At 39.1% G+C, this 17,008-nt stretch overlaps 1 protein-coding gene across 2 annotated transcripts in view; it reads left to right on the forward strand.

Annotated features, from left to right (window-relative positions):
• The window catches only part of Fgfr1op2 (FGFR1 oncogene partner 2), a 21,249-nt gene extending 4,382 nt beyond the window's left edge, over nt 1–16,867 (forward strand). The window contains exons 2-7 of one of the 2 annotated variants that reach the window (XM_021189960.2): nt 3,553–3,689; nt 6,680–6,797; nt 7,823–7,965; nt 10,545–10,658; nt 13,037–13,150; nt 14,978–16,866. In XM_021189960.2, the coding sequence (XP_021045619.1) occupies nt 3,555–3,689; nt 6,680–6,797; nt 7,823–7,965; nt 10,545–10,658; nt 13,037–13,150; nt 14,978–15,115 (762 nt within the window). In that variant the 5' untranslated portion in view covers nt 3,553–3,554 and the 3' untranslated portion in view covers nt 15,116–16,866. Of the gene's footprint in view, nt 1–3,552; nt 3,690–6,679; nt 6,798–7,822; nt 7,966–10,544; nt 10,659–13,036; nt 13,151–14,977 lie in introns of both variants that reach the window. The other variant, XM_021189961.1, reaches the window with a different exon arrangement.
• The last annotated feature ends 141 nt before the right edge of the window (nt 16,868–17,008 follow it).

Genomic DNA, 17,008 nt, shown 5'->3' on the forward strand with positions numbered 1-17,008 from the left:
AGGAAGGAAGGAAGGAAGGAAGAAAGAAAGAAAGAAAGAAAGAAAGAAAGAAAGAAAGAAAGAAAGAAAGAAAGAAAGAAAGAAAGAGAAAGAAAGAGGTATGTGTATGGGTGTTTGGTGTGTGTGCCTGTGGCCTTGAAGGCTGGAAGAGCGCTTTGTTTTGCAGCTGGGGTTGGTTTCCCTGCCAAGGGTCTTGGTGTCTGAACACTAGTCCTCACAGTTGAGCTGTTAACCACTGAGCCAGTGGTCTAGTCCTGATACCCTCTGATTTGCCTTTTTACCTTTTCTTTTCTTTTCTTTTTTTAACTTTGTATAGCCCAAGATGGCCTTGAACTCATGGTAGTTCATGCTAATCCCAAACTTGGAGTGATCCTGTCTTAGCCTTCTCAGTGCTTGAGTTACAGGAGTATGAGTACCACATTCCTTTTGCATTCAGAAATAAATCGGTTAGTCTTCTGTGGCCTGTGATTCTGATTTCCTTGCTTTCTGTAGTAATTGCAATATCAGCTTGTCAGTTTCTAGCTGCATTAGATTGATAACTGAAAACCTGTTGTCTTTATGAGTCTTTAAACCCTTGAACATTGTTGGCATATTTTTTAGCTATTTTAGTGGGTTCTTATACCTCTACCTCCCTTCCAACCTTATTCCACCCTAATCTCTTCCAACCCCACAACATTAGGTAGGAGAGAAGAAAGGTTAAAGGGGGCATAGACCTCTTGAGACTACTTCCTGCTGATTAAAGGCATCCAGTTCTTAGGGGCAAGTGCAGTCCTCATCAGAAAATCCAGCAAACACAGTAGCAGCAGCAAGAGAAACATCCGCTGCCACAAACCCTCTTGGGGCTTTCCCATTTATACCCTCTCCAGAGTCCCCAGAATTAAATTATCTGCTGCTGGCAAAAATCACACCCCTGCTAAGTGCATAAGGCAAATCATAATCAACTTCTGTGAAACCACCTCTTATCCACACCTGGGATTTTAAAAAAAAAAAATTCACATAGTGTAACTGGGTTTTGTTTTGTTTTGTTTTGTTTAAACTGTTTTTTTAAAGAAACCAAAATTCTCACTACAGAGCACAGTACTTTCTCCACATTTTTTTTTTTAATGGTTTTTCGAGACAGGGTTTCTCTGTGTAGCCCTGGCTGTCCTGGAACTCACTTTGTAGACCAGGCTGGCCTTGAACTCAGAAATCCGCCTGCCTCTGCCTCCCGAGTGCTGGGATTAAAGGTGTGTGCCACCATGCCCGGCTCTCTCCACATATTTTATGTGTGTGAACCTTTTGCCTATATGTATGTATGTGCTCCAAGTACATGCTTGCTGTCTCCAGAGTTCATAGGATTGTGTCAAATCCCCTGGAATTAGTTAGGGAAAGTTGTGAGCTACCTATAGGTGCTCAGAAGCAAACCTAGGTCTTTTGCAGGAACAGCAGTGTTCCTCAAAGCCCTTGATGTGTTTTAGAATCTGTCGCTGAAGCTCTCTGGGTATGGAGATTTTTTTTGTCAGGTATTTTTAACTCAGTTTCTTTCCTAGTTGTCAGAAAATAGCTGTGGGCTTGTGGTTATGTAACTCCAGTGACTATAATAGTTATAGGACTATTACTAGTTATTTATTTCTTCTTGTATGATTTTGTCATTTTTGGGTTTCGAGGAGTTAATCTGTTTAATCTCAATTACTTAATTCATGTATATGAGATGTGTTATTCTGTTCACTTGTGTTTAAAGTGTATTATGACTCTGCAGTGATTTCCTTGCTCTTTAAGTGAGTGGGAGTTGAGACAGACTGTGTAACCCACACTAGACTCCTTCTCTTGATCCCCCTGCTGCAAACTCTTGGGTAGTGGGATTGCAATTATGGGTCACCACCCCCAGCTTTTAATTTGTTCTTGGTTTGGTTATTTAAATCTCTCTCAGTACCTATCCCTACATGCCCCACTCCCCATCTCCATAGATACACAGATATCACCCTCTTTGGTTTATGGGTCTTTTTAAAGAACCGGCTTTTAGTTTTACTGAGTTTTATTCTTTATCTTCTATTAACTTTGGGTTTATTCTGCTCTTTTTATGGTTTCTCAAGGCTAGGGCTTATATAATTGATTTCAGATCTTAGATTCTTAATACGAATGTTTTATGTTATGCTATAAATTTATCTTAAAGAACCATTTTATTGAATTCTTCATTTCTGGGAATTCTCTTTAGTTTTTTTTGTGTTTTTTGCTCATGTCTTGCTCTGTAATTCTAATTTCATTCAATATTGTATTTTTTTAGATCCATTGAGCTGTCTGACCTTAAGTTTTACGTATGTGTGTGAATGTCTGTGTATGTGTCTTTCTGTCTGACTGTTTGTCTGTGTGGGTATGCACACATGCATTGGGGTGTGCTGAAGCCAGATAGAGTATTGAATCCCTGGACCTGAGGTTATAAACAGTTCTGAGCCACCTGATGTGGGTGCTGGGACTTAAACAACAGTCCTCTGCAGGAGCAGCAAGCATGATTACCCCTGAACCCACTACTCCAGCCCCAAACTGAGCATCTTAAGAATTATTCTCTTAAATTGTTTCCTTATTTGTTTGCTTGTTTATTTGTTTATTTGAGATGGGGTCTCACTATGTACACTATCCTGTAACTCACCATGTAGACCAGGCTGGACTTGAACTCACAGAGATCTGCCCAGCTTTGCTGAACTCTTTATCCAACATTTCACCTATTTTTCATTTTTGGAATCTGTTACAGAAGGAATCTCTTGTTTTTTTCAGATTTCTGTTTTGTTTTGGAGGTTATCATGGCCTGTCAGTCAGCCTCCTGTGAGGCCACCATGTGGGTTTCAGGTTATGCTTCCCAGCAGCATTGTTGCTGGGATTGCAGCCTGAATCCACACTGGAACTCTTGTTCACCCACCTTGCAGAGGAAAGACTTGCCCTACCTGAGCTATGGCACCTTTGCAGCAGATATCTGTCCTGCTGTTGTGTCCCTGCTGCTACCCTGCAGCCCAGGCCTGGGCTCTTCAACACTCCTCTTGCTCTTGCTGCTATTTAGGGTTGCCCTTGGTGACTCCTTCAAAGTGCAGCTGCTGTTTCTGGTCCATGTGCTTGAGAAAAGAAGTGAATATTAGGTTCAGCCATCTCAAAATCCCTTTATTGTCTGTTAAAACATAGTGAAAGTTGCCTGTAGTGGCTAATGATATCCTCCATGGAAACCTCTCACCCCAGGAAAGGTTAAGGAATTGGGGTCTTAACGTCACTTTACAAAAGAAGTAGACGCTCCTCCAAGAGGAGGTTGAGACTTTGACATAGATAGCAAAGTACACACACACACGGGGGGGGGGGGGGGGNNGGGGNGGGGGNGGGTACGGGAAGGGGGGGGACAGGCAAGGGAGAGTTCTTACAGTAAGATTTGCATTTAAGCTTATGGTATCCTACCAGGTAGTATAGGACATTCCTAACTGCTTTTCCTCACTAAATAATGAAGTCTCAGAAAGTGATCTGATGATGTGAAACCAAGAAGTGATATGTTAACTTTAAGTCCTGATTTTAACTTATTTATTGGTTCTCCTTTAGAAATGAGCTGCACCATTGAGAAGGCACTTGCTGACGCTAAAGCCCTTGTTGAAAGGTTGAGAGATCATGATGATGCAGCGGAGTCGCTCATCGAGCAGACCACTGCCCTCAGCAAGCGAGTGGAAGCAATGAAGCAGGTCTGACTTTCCCTTGCTGACTTTACTTACCAAAGTTTTATTAATACTTGGCTAAGTAATACATAAATTATAAATATCTCAGTTAGTGTTCTATTGCTGTGAAAAGATACCTTGACCACACCAACACCTATAAAGGAAAACAATTAATCAGGACTTGCTTACAGTTTTCAGAAGTCTAATCCATTATCATGGCAGGTAGCTTGGCGGCATACTGTCAGACATGCTGGAGTAGGTGCTGAGAGTCTTACATTTGAATCCACAGGGCAACCAGGAGAGATTCTGGGTTTGGAATGGGCTTTTTTGAAATGCCAAAGGCCACCTCTTTGAGTGACACACTTCCTCTAGCAAAGCCACACCTCCTAATCCTTTCAAATAGTGCCTCTTGCTGGTGACCTATTGTTCAACTCCTTAAGCCAGTGGGAACTGCTTTCATTCAATCCACTACAATAAACTACTACTTAAGCAAATAATTTCTAATTAATTAAAATTTTCAAGTAGCCTCACTTGTATGTTTGTTTCACTTTGGACTAGGATATTATCATGTTTTAGTGACATGTATTTAGGTAGGTATACTGGCTAGTTTTGTGTGTCAACTTAATACAAGTTAGAGTCATCCGAGAGGAAGGAGCCTCAGTTGAGAAAATGCCTCTATGAGATTCAGCTGTAAGGCATTTTGTCCGTTAGTGATGGGGGTGGGAGGCAGCTTATTGTTTGTGTGCTATCCCTGGGTTGCATAAGATTAGGAGGCTGAGCAAGCCATAGGAAACAAGCCAGTAAGCAGCACCACTCCATGGCCTCTGGATCAGCTCCTGCCTCCAGGTTCCTGCCCTGTGAAGTTCCTGTCCTGACTTCCTTTGATGACGACCATAGTTACAGAAGTGTAAGCCAGTTCCTCCCCAATTTGCTTCTTGGTCGTGGTGTTCTGTCGCAGCAGTAGAAACCCTAAGATATATAAGTATTTTAAAACCTATAAATTTCATCCTTCTTTTGACTAAAATGCACATTTGAGTTAAGTAATAAGTGAGATTGTTAAGTCTAAATACATTTGTTAAGGACCAGATAACACATTTCACTAATGTTGGCATGCATTGGACATTTTGCTGTGTTATATGTCAAGATGTTTATAATTTTCCTTATAAAATACTTGGATATTATTTAACAACCAAATAGTTTTTGGAAATAATGCAAGAAAATATCTATTTTTCACCCTACGTAGTTATTTCAAGTTAATTTTTTTTCTAGCATGTTTTAAATCTATTATTTACAGAAAGAAATTAAGTAAGTTTTGCTTCTTAGTAATAGAATGTGGGGGAATCATCCAGTAGACAATCAAATTCAGCTACTGTGTAAGCCACCCCTCCATAACGATTTCCAGCTTTAAAAAAAGTGGCCCTAGCTGGGTGGTGGTGACACATGCCTTTAGTCTCAGCACTCAGGAGGAAGGCAGATCTCTGAGTTAACCAGTTTGGGCTACAGAGACAGTTCCATGACAACCAGGGGTACAAAGAGGAAAACTGTTTTTTTCTGTCTCTTAAAAAAAAAAAAGAAGGAAGGAAGGAAGAAGGAAAAAGGAAAAAAAGCAAGCAAGCAGCCCTAAACTAAGGCTCTTTAAAAGTCACCAGAACTAGTGTAGCAAGGTCACTTACTCTACTTTGCATCTATGTCTCCCTAAAACCATATGCTCCCTGACCATCCAGCCTGATTCCTGCACTCCAGCAAGCATCACTTGGTGTGATGTGTTTTTAAAGATTTATTTATTTATTGTATATGAGTACACTGTTGCTGTCTTGCTGTCTTCAGACACTCCAGAAGAGGGCATCAGATCTCATTACAGATGGTTGTGAGCCACCATGTGGTTGCTGGGACTTGAACTCAGGACGACTGGAAGAGCAGCCACTGTTCTTAACCATTGAGCCATCTCTCTAGCCCCCCAAAGGAGTTTGACTCCTGAAGTTAGGAATGAGGAGTATTACTGTGTTAGGGTTTTAATGCTGTGAAGAGACACCATGACCACTGCAACCCTTTTAAAGGAAAATGTTTAATTGGGGCTGGCTTACACTTGGGAGGTTTAGTCCATTATCATCATGGCAGCATGCAGGCAGATGTGGTGTAGAGGAGCTGAGAATTCTACATCTTGATCCACAGGCAGCAGGAAGAGAACAGGCTTGACCTTCTGAAACCTTAAGGCTCACCCCCTAGTCATGCACCTACTCCAAGGCCACACCTCCTGCTTCCTATGAGCCTGTGGGGGCCATTCTCTTTTAAACCAGCAGTTATGATGAATTTATTGATAGCTATTCAGTAAGAATGCCTCAAGAAGAATGAATTCTAAAATGAAATTCATTCCCACTTCAAAAAAAAAAAAAAATTCAAAATCCAGCCAAGTATGGTGGTACGTGCCTCTAATCCCAGCACTTAAGAGGCAGAAGCAGGTGGATCTTTTTGAGTTTGAGGCCTGCCTGGTCTACATAGTGACTTCCAGGACAGCCAAAGCTACATAATAAACAGACTCTGTCCATTCCCCAAGAAAAGTCTGCTTCCTCCATTTTGTATACATCCATCAGTCTTTCTGGCTTACTGCCCTCACCCCTGGAAACCACTCAGCTTCTCTCCCAGTGGATGGCCTGCTCTAGACACTGCATGTGAGTAGGATGTTACCTGCCTTTTGTAATTGGTCTCTTACCATGTTTAAAAATTCATCTGGGTTGTAATATGTGTCTACTCATTCATTGCCCAATAATATTCCACTGCAAGTGAATTCAGTGTATCCTGTTTCTCCTTTCTTCCATGGGTAGATCCTTGAACTCCTCTCTTTTTTTTTTCTTATTATGAGTAAGAACATTGCGAACATTTTCTCTTCCTTAGGAATGGAATGTTGGGTCATATAACGCCTGTTTAATACTTAGAGGGTCTGCTCATTTATATTATTTATCAGATAAAAATTTGCAAGTAATGCCTTCCAATATGTTGTTCTTTAACCTTTTCATTAGTATCAGGAAGAAATCCAAGAACTTAATGAAGTAGCAAGACATCGGCCACGATCCACACTAGTTATGGGAATCCAGCAAGAAAACAGACAAATCAGAGAATTACAACAAGAGAACAAAGGCAAGATAAATGTCACTAAAGAGAACTTTAATCTTTCAATGTTATATTGGTTTGGGACTAATTCGTATACTCATAAGTGGGAGAGAGGATGGAGAGATGGCTCAGTAGTTATGAGCACTTGCAGAGGACTCAAGTTCATTTCCCAGCACCCACATCAGGCAGAGCTTACAGTCTCTATAACTGTCCTCTCCATAGGACCTGACAATCTTCTGGTTTGTCTGGTGTGCAGACATACATGCAGGCTCTCATGTATACACATGAAATAAAATAGAATCTTTTTTTTTTTAATGGAATAGTTAACAGAAGTTAACTTTTAACATTTAATCTCATTTTCTGGTCTGTATCACTAGATATACTTATTGCTGCTTTATCCAGTCCTCTGTGTGAATGTCTGCCCAGCTTGGCATCATCTTAGATGCTCTTCGACATCCCGTTTGCACTGTATTTGTCACCTGTGAAGGAACTCCACTCCATCCTCTACCGTCCCAGGCAGGATACTCATGATCCCTGTCATCCTGTCCTTCTCTCCTTCAACACACACATTAGACTGAGCTTTCCAGAATAAGTATTTATTTTCTTTAACAAGGCCCATCAGTCAGTTCCTGATCTCTCCTCCAGACACATACATTCTGCCCTTGCAAACCAGTTCTTCAGACATCCTTCACACCCCTTGTGTAGGTTTTTCATTCCTTCAGTCTTCAGCATAAGAGCTCAAGTTCATCGCAACACTCCACCTCTGTGGAACTTTCCCCAGTCTGAAGTTATTTCTAAGAAATGAGTTTTAAATGAACCCTTTGAAAAGCTGAGAGAGGGTTCAGCAGATCAGGGCACTTGCCACCAAGCCTGACACCCTGAGTCTATCCCTGGGACCCATGGGGTCAAAGGTAAAGGTCAATTGCAAGTTGTCTTCTGTGCATGTACCATGGTATACCTATAAGATGCCAGTGTTTCGATAAATATTATATGGAAGAGCATAGTTTACGTAATCTTAACTCATTTGAATAAAAGCACATTGTTCTTAATAGAACTGCGAACATCCTTGGAAGAACACCAGTCTGCCTTGGAACTGATAATGAGCAAGTATCGAGAGCAAATGTTCAGATTGCTAATGGCCAGCAAAAAAGATGACCCAGGTATAATAATGAAGTTAAAAGAGCAACACTCAAAGGTAATCCATTATACAAAATTGACTTGGAATAAAAATTGGGGGGGATTGGTTAACCTATGTTCAGATTTTAAACAATGAAAATCTAATAATAATTGTTTTAATGCATATAAAATGACGTCACATTTTTAACTGACATTTTCAGTCATCATCACCTCCCCCCCCAATTTCTTGTTATATACTGTGTTTTTACGTGGCTTATTCTTCTAACTCCCTTTGCTCCTTAGTAACAGGGTCTCACTATATAGCCTCTGGTTGTCCAGGAACTCACTCTGTAGACCAGGCTAGCCTTCAGAGATCCACCTACCTCTGCCTCCTGATTGGTGTCTTTAGTAACTTGAAGATGGGGCATGCACGCAGGGGTGTGTGTGTGTGTGTGTGTGTGTGTGTGTGTATGTGTGTGTTTACAGAAATAAACCATGTTAAAAATAAAAGATTCTCTGCTTCAAAGCAGTAATTTTCCCTGTAGTAAATTTGTGCAGTGCTACATGGTAGACAGACGGACACTAAAGTGCTTTTAAAGCCAGCCAACTGCTGAGTGTAGATGGCTTTCTTGAAGAGTCTAGTCTGGATACGGCCAACTCCTTTTCATGAAACACTGGGGCTAGGGAAGGAATTGAACCAATACTATGTATAGTTGATACCATTTTAGAAGATAATATTTGTTACAGAGCATTTTGGTGTGTACCTAAGCCTGGTGACACCCCTTTAGCCCCAGTACTTATGAGATAGAGGCTAAAAGGTCAGGATTTAAGGATAGCCTGGACTACATGAGATGGTTAGAGCTGAGGTGGGTAGGGTGAGCATTCTTGCAGTCAGTTTACTTAGGGTCAAGACAAACAGGATAACTGTTGCTGTTTACATTAAACTGAATTTTAACTGCCAGTGTGAAATAAAAATACTAAACTAGGTTGGATAATGATAAAGTAACCTACTTACAACTAATATTATTTAAGAAATAGTGGTAGTTATGTGATATATATATATATATATATATATTTCTCAATTATTGATACATATTCTTGAATCTTTAAAATATTTTTTCCATGATGGTCTCTGTAGATTTTTAAATTATTCCATCAAAATTAAGTATCTATTAGTATTCTTTGGGTGACAGATCTACATATTAAGAATTAAAAAGCTACCTCTTATGTTAGTATGAGAATAAAGAATTAAAATTGGATTTAATATTATCTAGTTGTAATAGCCATGCCCTAACAAAATGGAAATTCTTGGGTATTTAACTGGTTTTCTGAATGTAAAGTCTATATTGTTGTTGATGATATTCACTACAGAGCATTTCAGTGTATACCTAAGCCTCCAGTACTTGTGCGATAGAGGCAAAAAGGTCAGGATTTAAGGATAGCCTGGACTACATGAGATGCTGCTATCTTAATTCCACCCTCCTACAAAGGAATAAGTAAATGTGTAAATAAGAGGGTTTTTTAAAGTATAAAGAGTTGAAATGCAGTTTTAATTCTCAAAGGCCCTCATGTTCTACAATTTTAAAAATGAAATTTTGAAAGAAGAGTAAACACTATGGTGGGCAGGAGCTAGGGGTATAGAGTAAAATCCAACAGATCATTAGTCCCATGTAGTAGCAACGGTGACAGCATCTGTGTTCTAACACACATGAGGAGATGGGGGCAAGCTCCATGGTAGAGCATGTGCTGCGCATGCCTGAGGCTCTGGGTTTAATTCCCATACCAAAAATAAAACCCACTGGTGTACCATTCATCTATGCCATCCTGTTCGTTTAAAAAGTTAAACACTTCCTAAGTAGCCACTAAACCTTCCATCTTTATTATGTAGATTGAGGTCATCTAAGTGACGATCCTTGCCTTCGGTAAAGTGACTGTTCAGTTATTTGCTATTAATTCTAACTAATACATATTAATGTTTGTGGTTTTGATTTTTCCCAAAAAGGAGACACTCTGGCTCAGTAAATTAAATATTGATTAGTACCCTGTATTTAGTTGTTATAGGCAAGAGCAAGGTAAATGAAGGAATTCATTATATTACTGTTAAAGCTTACAGTGTAATGGAAGATACAGAAAAAAAAAAAAAACGTAACTATGATATAAGGTAGTATGATAAAAATTGGTAGTTGTTATAGCAGGAGGAGCAAAGTCTGAAAGGCAAATTATTTAATCTAGCCTTGAATTAACTACAGGAGTGGGGGAATGCAAAAGCAGAGAAATGAGACAAAGGCACAAAAGTACAGGATTCTAGAATTGTTTAGGCACCAGTGGTCTAATATGCCTAAACAGAAACAGTTCTGGAATATGCTTGGGAACACAGAGGATGTAGCTGCACTTTGGAGTATGAGTCCCACTTGAAGCTTTAGTAATATAATTTTACACTTACCTAGAGCTTTTTGAGTCCATATTTAAAAATCACTAGAAAACATAACTTAGTTTCATCCAAATACTTATTTTTACATTATTTTTTAACAGATGCCTTTTTGGAAATCTTAAAAAAGCAAACATTCCACAGTTGGCTAACACGCATGAACTAACACTCACTCAATTTATTATGACGGATGAAATCCGTATTAACACTATAATGACTCTGTACTACAGATTGACATGGTACATCGTAACAGCTGCGAAGGATTCTTCCTGGATGCATCTCGGCACATCCTTGAAGCACCTCAGCACGGACTGGAGAGGAGGCACTTGGAAGCAAATCAGAATGTACACTAAATCAAACAGTCAACTTTGGGGGTGGATGGAAGTGGGATCCATTTAAAAAGTTGTTTTACTTTGACTTGCCCTTCAGATTAGATCAGCAAATAAATGGAATCAATGAAAGAACGGTGTGCTTTTCATGGCCGTGCTGCTGAGTCTAAAACGCTTCAGTTTGTCCCTAGTTCTCTGTGTTTCATGCACAGGATATAAGTAATTATACATACATAAAATTTACATACATAAACCTATAAATAATGTTTGTGTGTGTGTGTGTATATATATATATATATACACACACACACACACACACACACACATACATACACAGTGTGACAGAAACTTTTGAGATGTTTACCTACCATCTTTTACTTGCTCTTGCTAGATGTTGCTGAAGTTTTTGTTATAAAACTGTGTATTTCTAAATATTTTCTTACTCAGAAGGCAAAGGCAGGGAGATCATTGTGAGTCTGAGGCCAGATTGATCTACATAGTACGTTCCAGGCTAGCCAGAGTTATGCAGTGAGACCCTGTCTAAAAAAAGAAAACTATTTTCTTTATAATAACTTTAAGCCTATTAGTATAAAAGCGCTGGTCCATCAAACTTAAAACTTTTAGATCTTTAATTATTTGCAGTCCTTTTGTTTGATTTCACAAATAGGAAAGCCTTTTGTGCAGACATAGCTGTACATAGTGATGCTCTCTGCCTGTGTCTTAAGTTTTGTTGCTGCAGAGTAGGAATAAACAGACATAGAAGTGAGCAGTGTGTCAAGACAGCTCTGTTGGCGCCTGGGCTTCAGAGCTGTATAGCTCTTGCTTTGTGTCCCTTAAAAGCAGTGTGACCCTTACAGCTAGTAAGTCATTCACAGGGCCTCTAATTCATGCTAAGTATGTTTTGTTTCTTCCGGATGATCTTGTTAAAACAGACTGTACTAAAAAATAAATACTCTTTTTATTTTAAAGCCAAGAAATTATTGGCTTATGTTCCTTTTAAGCCTTTGCTAGTGCCACAGTTCTGACCACATTATAAACTGAGAAAGCCATTGGCATTCAAAAATTTTACCATCATTCAGCGGTTCAGTTTTCTGTACTGTGTCCTCTATAACAGAGGCATCTTAGTGACATTGCAGTATGGCAGACAGTGGTAACTCCTTGCTTTGGTAACAGCTTTGCTACCACAGGCTAATCTAAGGCTGTCCATAGATGGTATCTGTGTATCATGCAGAAGGTACTTATCCACATATCACCATTAACCACTTAAAAGCGTTACTTGTACAAGTGAGAGACAGAATTACTAATTTTTAATGTACTTAGTTTTTATTTTAATTGCACTGTACTAGACAAAGCAGATTAGTTCTTTATTGTGTCTTCTGAGTGCTATGTTACAAAGATTTCTCCATTAAGACAAAGGTATAGCCTCCATTAAGGGTGTAGCCCTGGATTCATTCTCCAAAACCAAAAACATGCAAAATTATTAAATGGGGCTGGGGCGTAGCTCAGTGATAGAATGTAATGGTTATGTGGGTTCTTTAAGGTCTTGATCAAATCCTTTCTATAACCATCCAACTATCTAAAAGACTTGATGTTCATTTGAGAATTTTTTCATTGACTTTTCATTACTTTTTGTATTAATATTAGCAAGGTAATTATTCTCAGGCTTCTGTTCGATTTTTAAACCCCTTTGTCTCCTTCACTGAACAAAGCTCCTAAGGTCAGGGGAGGTGTATTGAGAGGAACTACACTTTTGTTGCCTGGCTTACTGCTTGGCACATCATAGATATACAAAAAACAAGGAATGAGATTGAAAGAATTTATAAAACTGATAAATATGGGTATCTATTATAGTGAAATTAATTCTATTTTCATCAAGCGGAAAAAATGCCACTTTGTGTTTTAATACTCCATAGCACTTTGTTCATTTTACGTAATAATTCTTACACAACAAACACTAGATAAGTAACAGACGGATGGAAACGATATTCTTCTTACTCTCAAGGACGATTGGTTGAGTTGAATCAGCTTATATGCATTAATACTGCAGAGGAGACTGAGTCATGCAGACTTCAGGGAAGAAGAAATAGTATGTGTGCCAACAGTTTTTAATCTTTCCCCTTTTACCACAGTACATGTAGATGTGAAAAAGAAATCTTCCTGGTCATTGTGATAAATGTGAATAAGTATTTTGCTGTAGGGTTGAGTTATATTGTGATACATATCCTTAATACTAATCTTAACACCTGATGTCCACCAGTTTGTTATGACTGATTCATGTTAAGAGGCCACATAAGGACATCACACTTGTGTTAGGTGGCAGTGCCGTTCTATCAAGAGAGAACTCAGACCTAGTAAAGTCTTCCTCTCATCTGTCCACCCTTCCTTTCTTCCAGGAGCTGCAAGCACATGTTGACCAGATCACCGAGATGGCAGCAGTAATGAGAAAAGCTATTGAAATTGACGAGCAGCAGGGCTGCAAGGAACAGGAGCGGATATTTCAACTTGAAGTGAGTTTTAAACTTTAAATCAAATATGGGTTGAAAGTATCGCTGAAAACATTCAACCAGAGAACATTCCCGATCTTAACACCCACACTTTTAAGTTGGTGGTAATGATTTCTGAATCTGAATGCTGGTAACAGTGAGTGGAAGAGACCACTGGGTAGTAATGTCAGTCTGGGATCCTCAGGATGCATAAGTATACCGTAGCTGAGAAAGTTGATTGTTAAACTAGGCATAGTGGCACTTGCCTTTATCCCAGCATCTGGGAGAGAGAAGCAGGTGGATCTCTGAGTTCAAGGCCAGCCTGGTCTACAGAGCAAGTTCCCGGACAGCCAGAGCTGCACAGAGAAACCTTTCTGTCTTGAAAAGAAAAAGTTGAGTTTTGATTCTGCATTGTTTTCATATATATATCTCAGTTTTTTATGAAATTGAAGAAATATATGTGTATGAATTCATTCACATATATATTTCTTCAGTTTCATAATTTTAAAAAATTCAGTTCTTTGTGCTAGAGATCATAATGATGTAAAAAAAATTATAATGCACAAATAATGCCAGGTGTGGTGCTCCTTTAATTCTAGCACTTGGGAAGGAGAGGCAGGAAGATCAGGAAGGTTAGCCTCAGCTCTCCAGTGGGTAAACAGCTTAACTGTGAAGCAGGAGGACCTTACTCTGGATCTAACACCCTTGTAAAGGTCAGATACAATGGCTAGCTGGAACAATAAGTTCCGGGTTCAATAAAAAACCCTATCTCAAAAAAGAAAGTAGATTGCAAACGGCTTCAGCTTTTTGTCTTCACATGTACATACACACATAGAACAGATACACCCAGAAAATAAAATTTAAAAGTTTGCTTGGAGTCATGATCAGGAAATTTCTTATGGATGGCCATAAAGCCTATCTGTCGTGGAGCATATAGTACTCTCCCATTTGTATAATAAGGGTAGGTCAGCTTTCTCAGCAAAGGCCCAGAAAGCATTTTGGTCTTTGCAAACTAATCAGTTTATATTTGCTCAGCTTCATTGTGGTCATGCAAAAGGAGAAAGTCAGAACTATGCTCAGAAACAACCCTTGGGCCAGACCATTGAGACTTGGAAAATGAGCCCACAACAGCTGTAGAGAATAGGTTATAAAATGACAAAATTGCATACAATACTAGATAACCATTTACATATCTTTCTGAAAAATAATTACCTCAGCTGGTCTTGGCTGAACTCAAATTTTGCTGAGGGAAACATACCTACTAACTTCTATTGAGTGATGAAGTCTACCTCAAAGTCTTATTCATACAAACTTACCCCTAGCATGAGTGTAAATGGGTGCTTTACATACACATGTATCATCTCCAGTCTGTTTGCAGAACAAGCTGATTTCTGCCTAGTCACCTGTTCCATCTGCACACCTTAAGGCTTCCAGCAGTGAGGAGGCTGAGTACTGATGCTGCGTCTTAAAACACCATTTGAAATCTGGCTTTGTCTTTTGTTTCTTAGATCAAGTCTCATTGTGTAGCCCTGGCTGGCCTAGAGCCCTTATGTAAACTAGAAAGCCCCCAAATTCATAGAGATCCCCCTGCCTTTGCCTACCAACTGCTGGGATTAAAGGCAGGTGTCACCACACCAGGCTTTGAAATCTGTTTAGATTGAGGTTGTGACTGCCTGTGACTCATAGTATATCTATCCATTTATGTGTTATAGAGTCTGCTTTCTGTGCCACACTTCATACAGTTAGCTTTTAAAATATGTATCCCTCTTGGAGCTGCCTTAAGGGAGTCAGCCAGACCAGCAGTTTATTTCTGCATGTTTCTCATCTTGGGTTTTCCTTGTTTTCTTACAGCAAGAAAACAAAGGCTTGCGAGAGATCCTTCAGATAACTCGAGAATCGTTTTTGAACCTTCGGAAGGATGATGCGTCAGAGAGTACATCTCTGTCTGCCTTAGTGACTAACAGTGACCTGAGTCTGAGGAAGAGCTGAGTGATNTTCTGTGTGGTCACTAGAACGGGCCCAGAAGTGAGTGGATGAGTGAACATTAAACCCAACTTCAGTCAGCCTTTTCCCTCTGGTATGTACAGGGACACTGGCAAAGAGACAGCAGCAGAATGTATAACCAGTGGTCATAAACTAGATCCCAAACCAGTCAGAAAGGAGAAGCCGAGCCACAGAGTGAACAGCGAGTCTTCAAGGTGCTGCTGAGCACTGCAGTTTCAGAAGTGCTGTTGGCTTCTTAGCTGCTACCTAGATCACCCTGAACACTCCTAATAAATGTTGGAAAGCCTAAATTATCACAATTTTGAAAGTAAGGTTGGTGTGGTTTTCTGAATGGAAGACTTTGTTCTAAGTCTTACCTTCCTGTTCATTGTCAGCGTTGACATAGCTTATGTACATAAAGCTGCTGCGTTGGTGCTCACCTGCCCATTTGNTTGGCCCTCGTCAAAGGCAGTTCATGTTTAAAGGCTATAGAAATATGTCACTTGCATCACACACAGAAGGAATGTACTTACACCTAATTCCCATAACTCTTAGCTAGCAGTTACTCATGACTTGCTTAAGTGTATGCATCTCAGGAAGGAAAGACAAAGAATATACTTTCTAAGAAAGACAGCCATATATAGACACATTTAGTAGGTTAAACTACTTTGAAAGATTATGTTTTGGTTCTCTGTTAACAATGAACCTGGCTCTTCCTCCTCTTTTCATGATGTTTAAGGATACAAGACAGTTCACCAGTAGACAAGAGTTGACAATTTAATGTAATGAGATAGGTATGGTCATTTCCAAGTTAATTTGGAATTCCTTTATTATTTAAGAAATTACTCTTCATACACTTACAGAGTAGATACAGGTTCCAAAAATCAAAGTTCTGGGTCTGAGTCTAAGCCCCATTTAGTTCTTATAACCTGTGACTCAGAAACTGGCAGCGAAGTGTGGACACATAGGCATTGTGCTTTGCACTTTAAAAAAAAAAAAAAAAAAACTTCTTAAGGCCACAGGATACAGAAGTGTGCTTTCATACCAACTGCAACCTAAACTTTTCTGTAGTGATCAGAATAAAAGAATAAAAGATTGTGAAATATGGCTAAAAATACACTATACTTGTATCTGAAGTCCATGCTGAAATTAGCACAGACAGAAAGTTAGACTTTTCAGTATATCATTTGTTAAGTACATATTACTTTGCAGTGTAATTTTATGTGTAATTTCATGTATTGGCAAAATTAAAAGGACTTTTCACTTGAGAACCTTTCATTCTGAAGTTTGAGGTGAGTGGGGTCATGGGTCTGTTAGGAAAGGGCCAATACCCCAGATGTTAAACTGTTCTCATGCAGAGGCCTTAATATTTTATATATAAGTGAATTTATTTTTAAGATTTTTCTATTGTTTTTTGGAAAGTAACCCTTAATTTAATGGTACTTTCTTTCATGTAATTTTGTCCCAGGCCAGAATTTTAAAAAGAAGAAAGGCGGCACAGATGAGATGAGTCAGATCAATGTATTGAGCAGGTCTATTGTGAAACGTTATTTGAGAAGTAATTATTTTTATAAAAAATTATTTATCCTTTGTTTTCTTGGATATAATTTTAAGGTTGTGAATATTGAAAGACATTTGCTTTGTTTTTAGCAAGTTTTCCATCCCCCCATCCCCCAAAATAANCAGCTTTAAGCTTACATATGAGAGTGTGCTGAAGAGGAGCCTATTTTGTCAATAAAGATGAGTGTTTAAAACTGGTCTGGTCTCAGGGTTAATTTTAAAACAAAGCTTACTTTTCTTAAATATACTTTGTGTCTTTGCTGAGGGGATAGGTGGTGCTAGGGTTTAAACCCAGAACTATATACAAGAGCTCTTCTAAGCTGCATACTCAGCTCTTCG

Source organism: Mus pahari, chromosome 2 (genome assembly GCF_900095145.1).
Source record: "Mus pahari chromosome 2, PAHARI_EIJ_v1.1, whole genome shotgun sequence".
In the NCBI taxonomy this organism is placed as follows: Eukaryota; Metazoa; Chordata; class Mammalia; order Rodentia; family Muridae; genus Mus; species Mus pahari.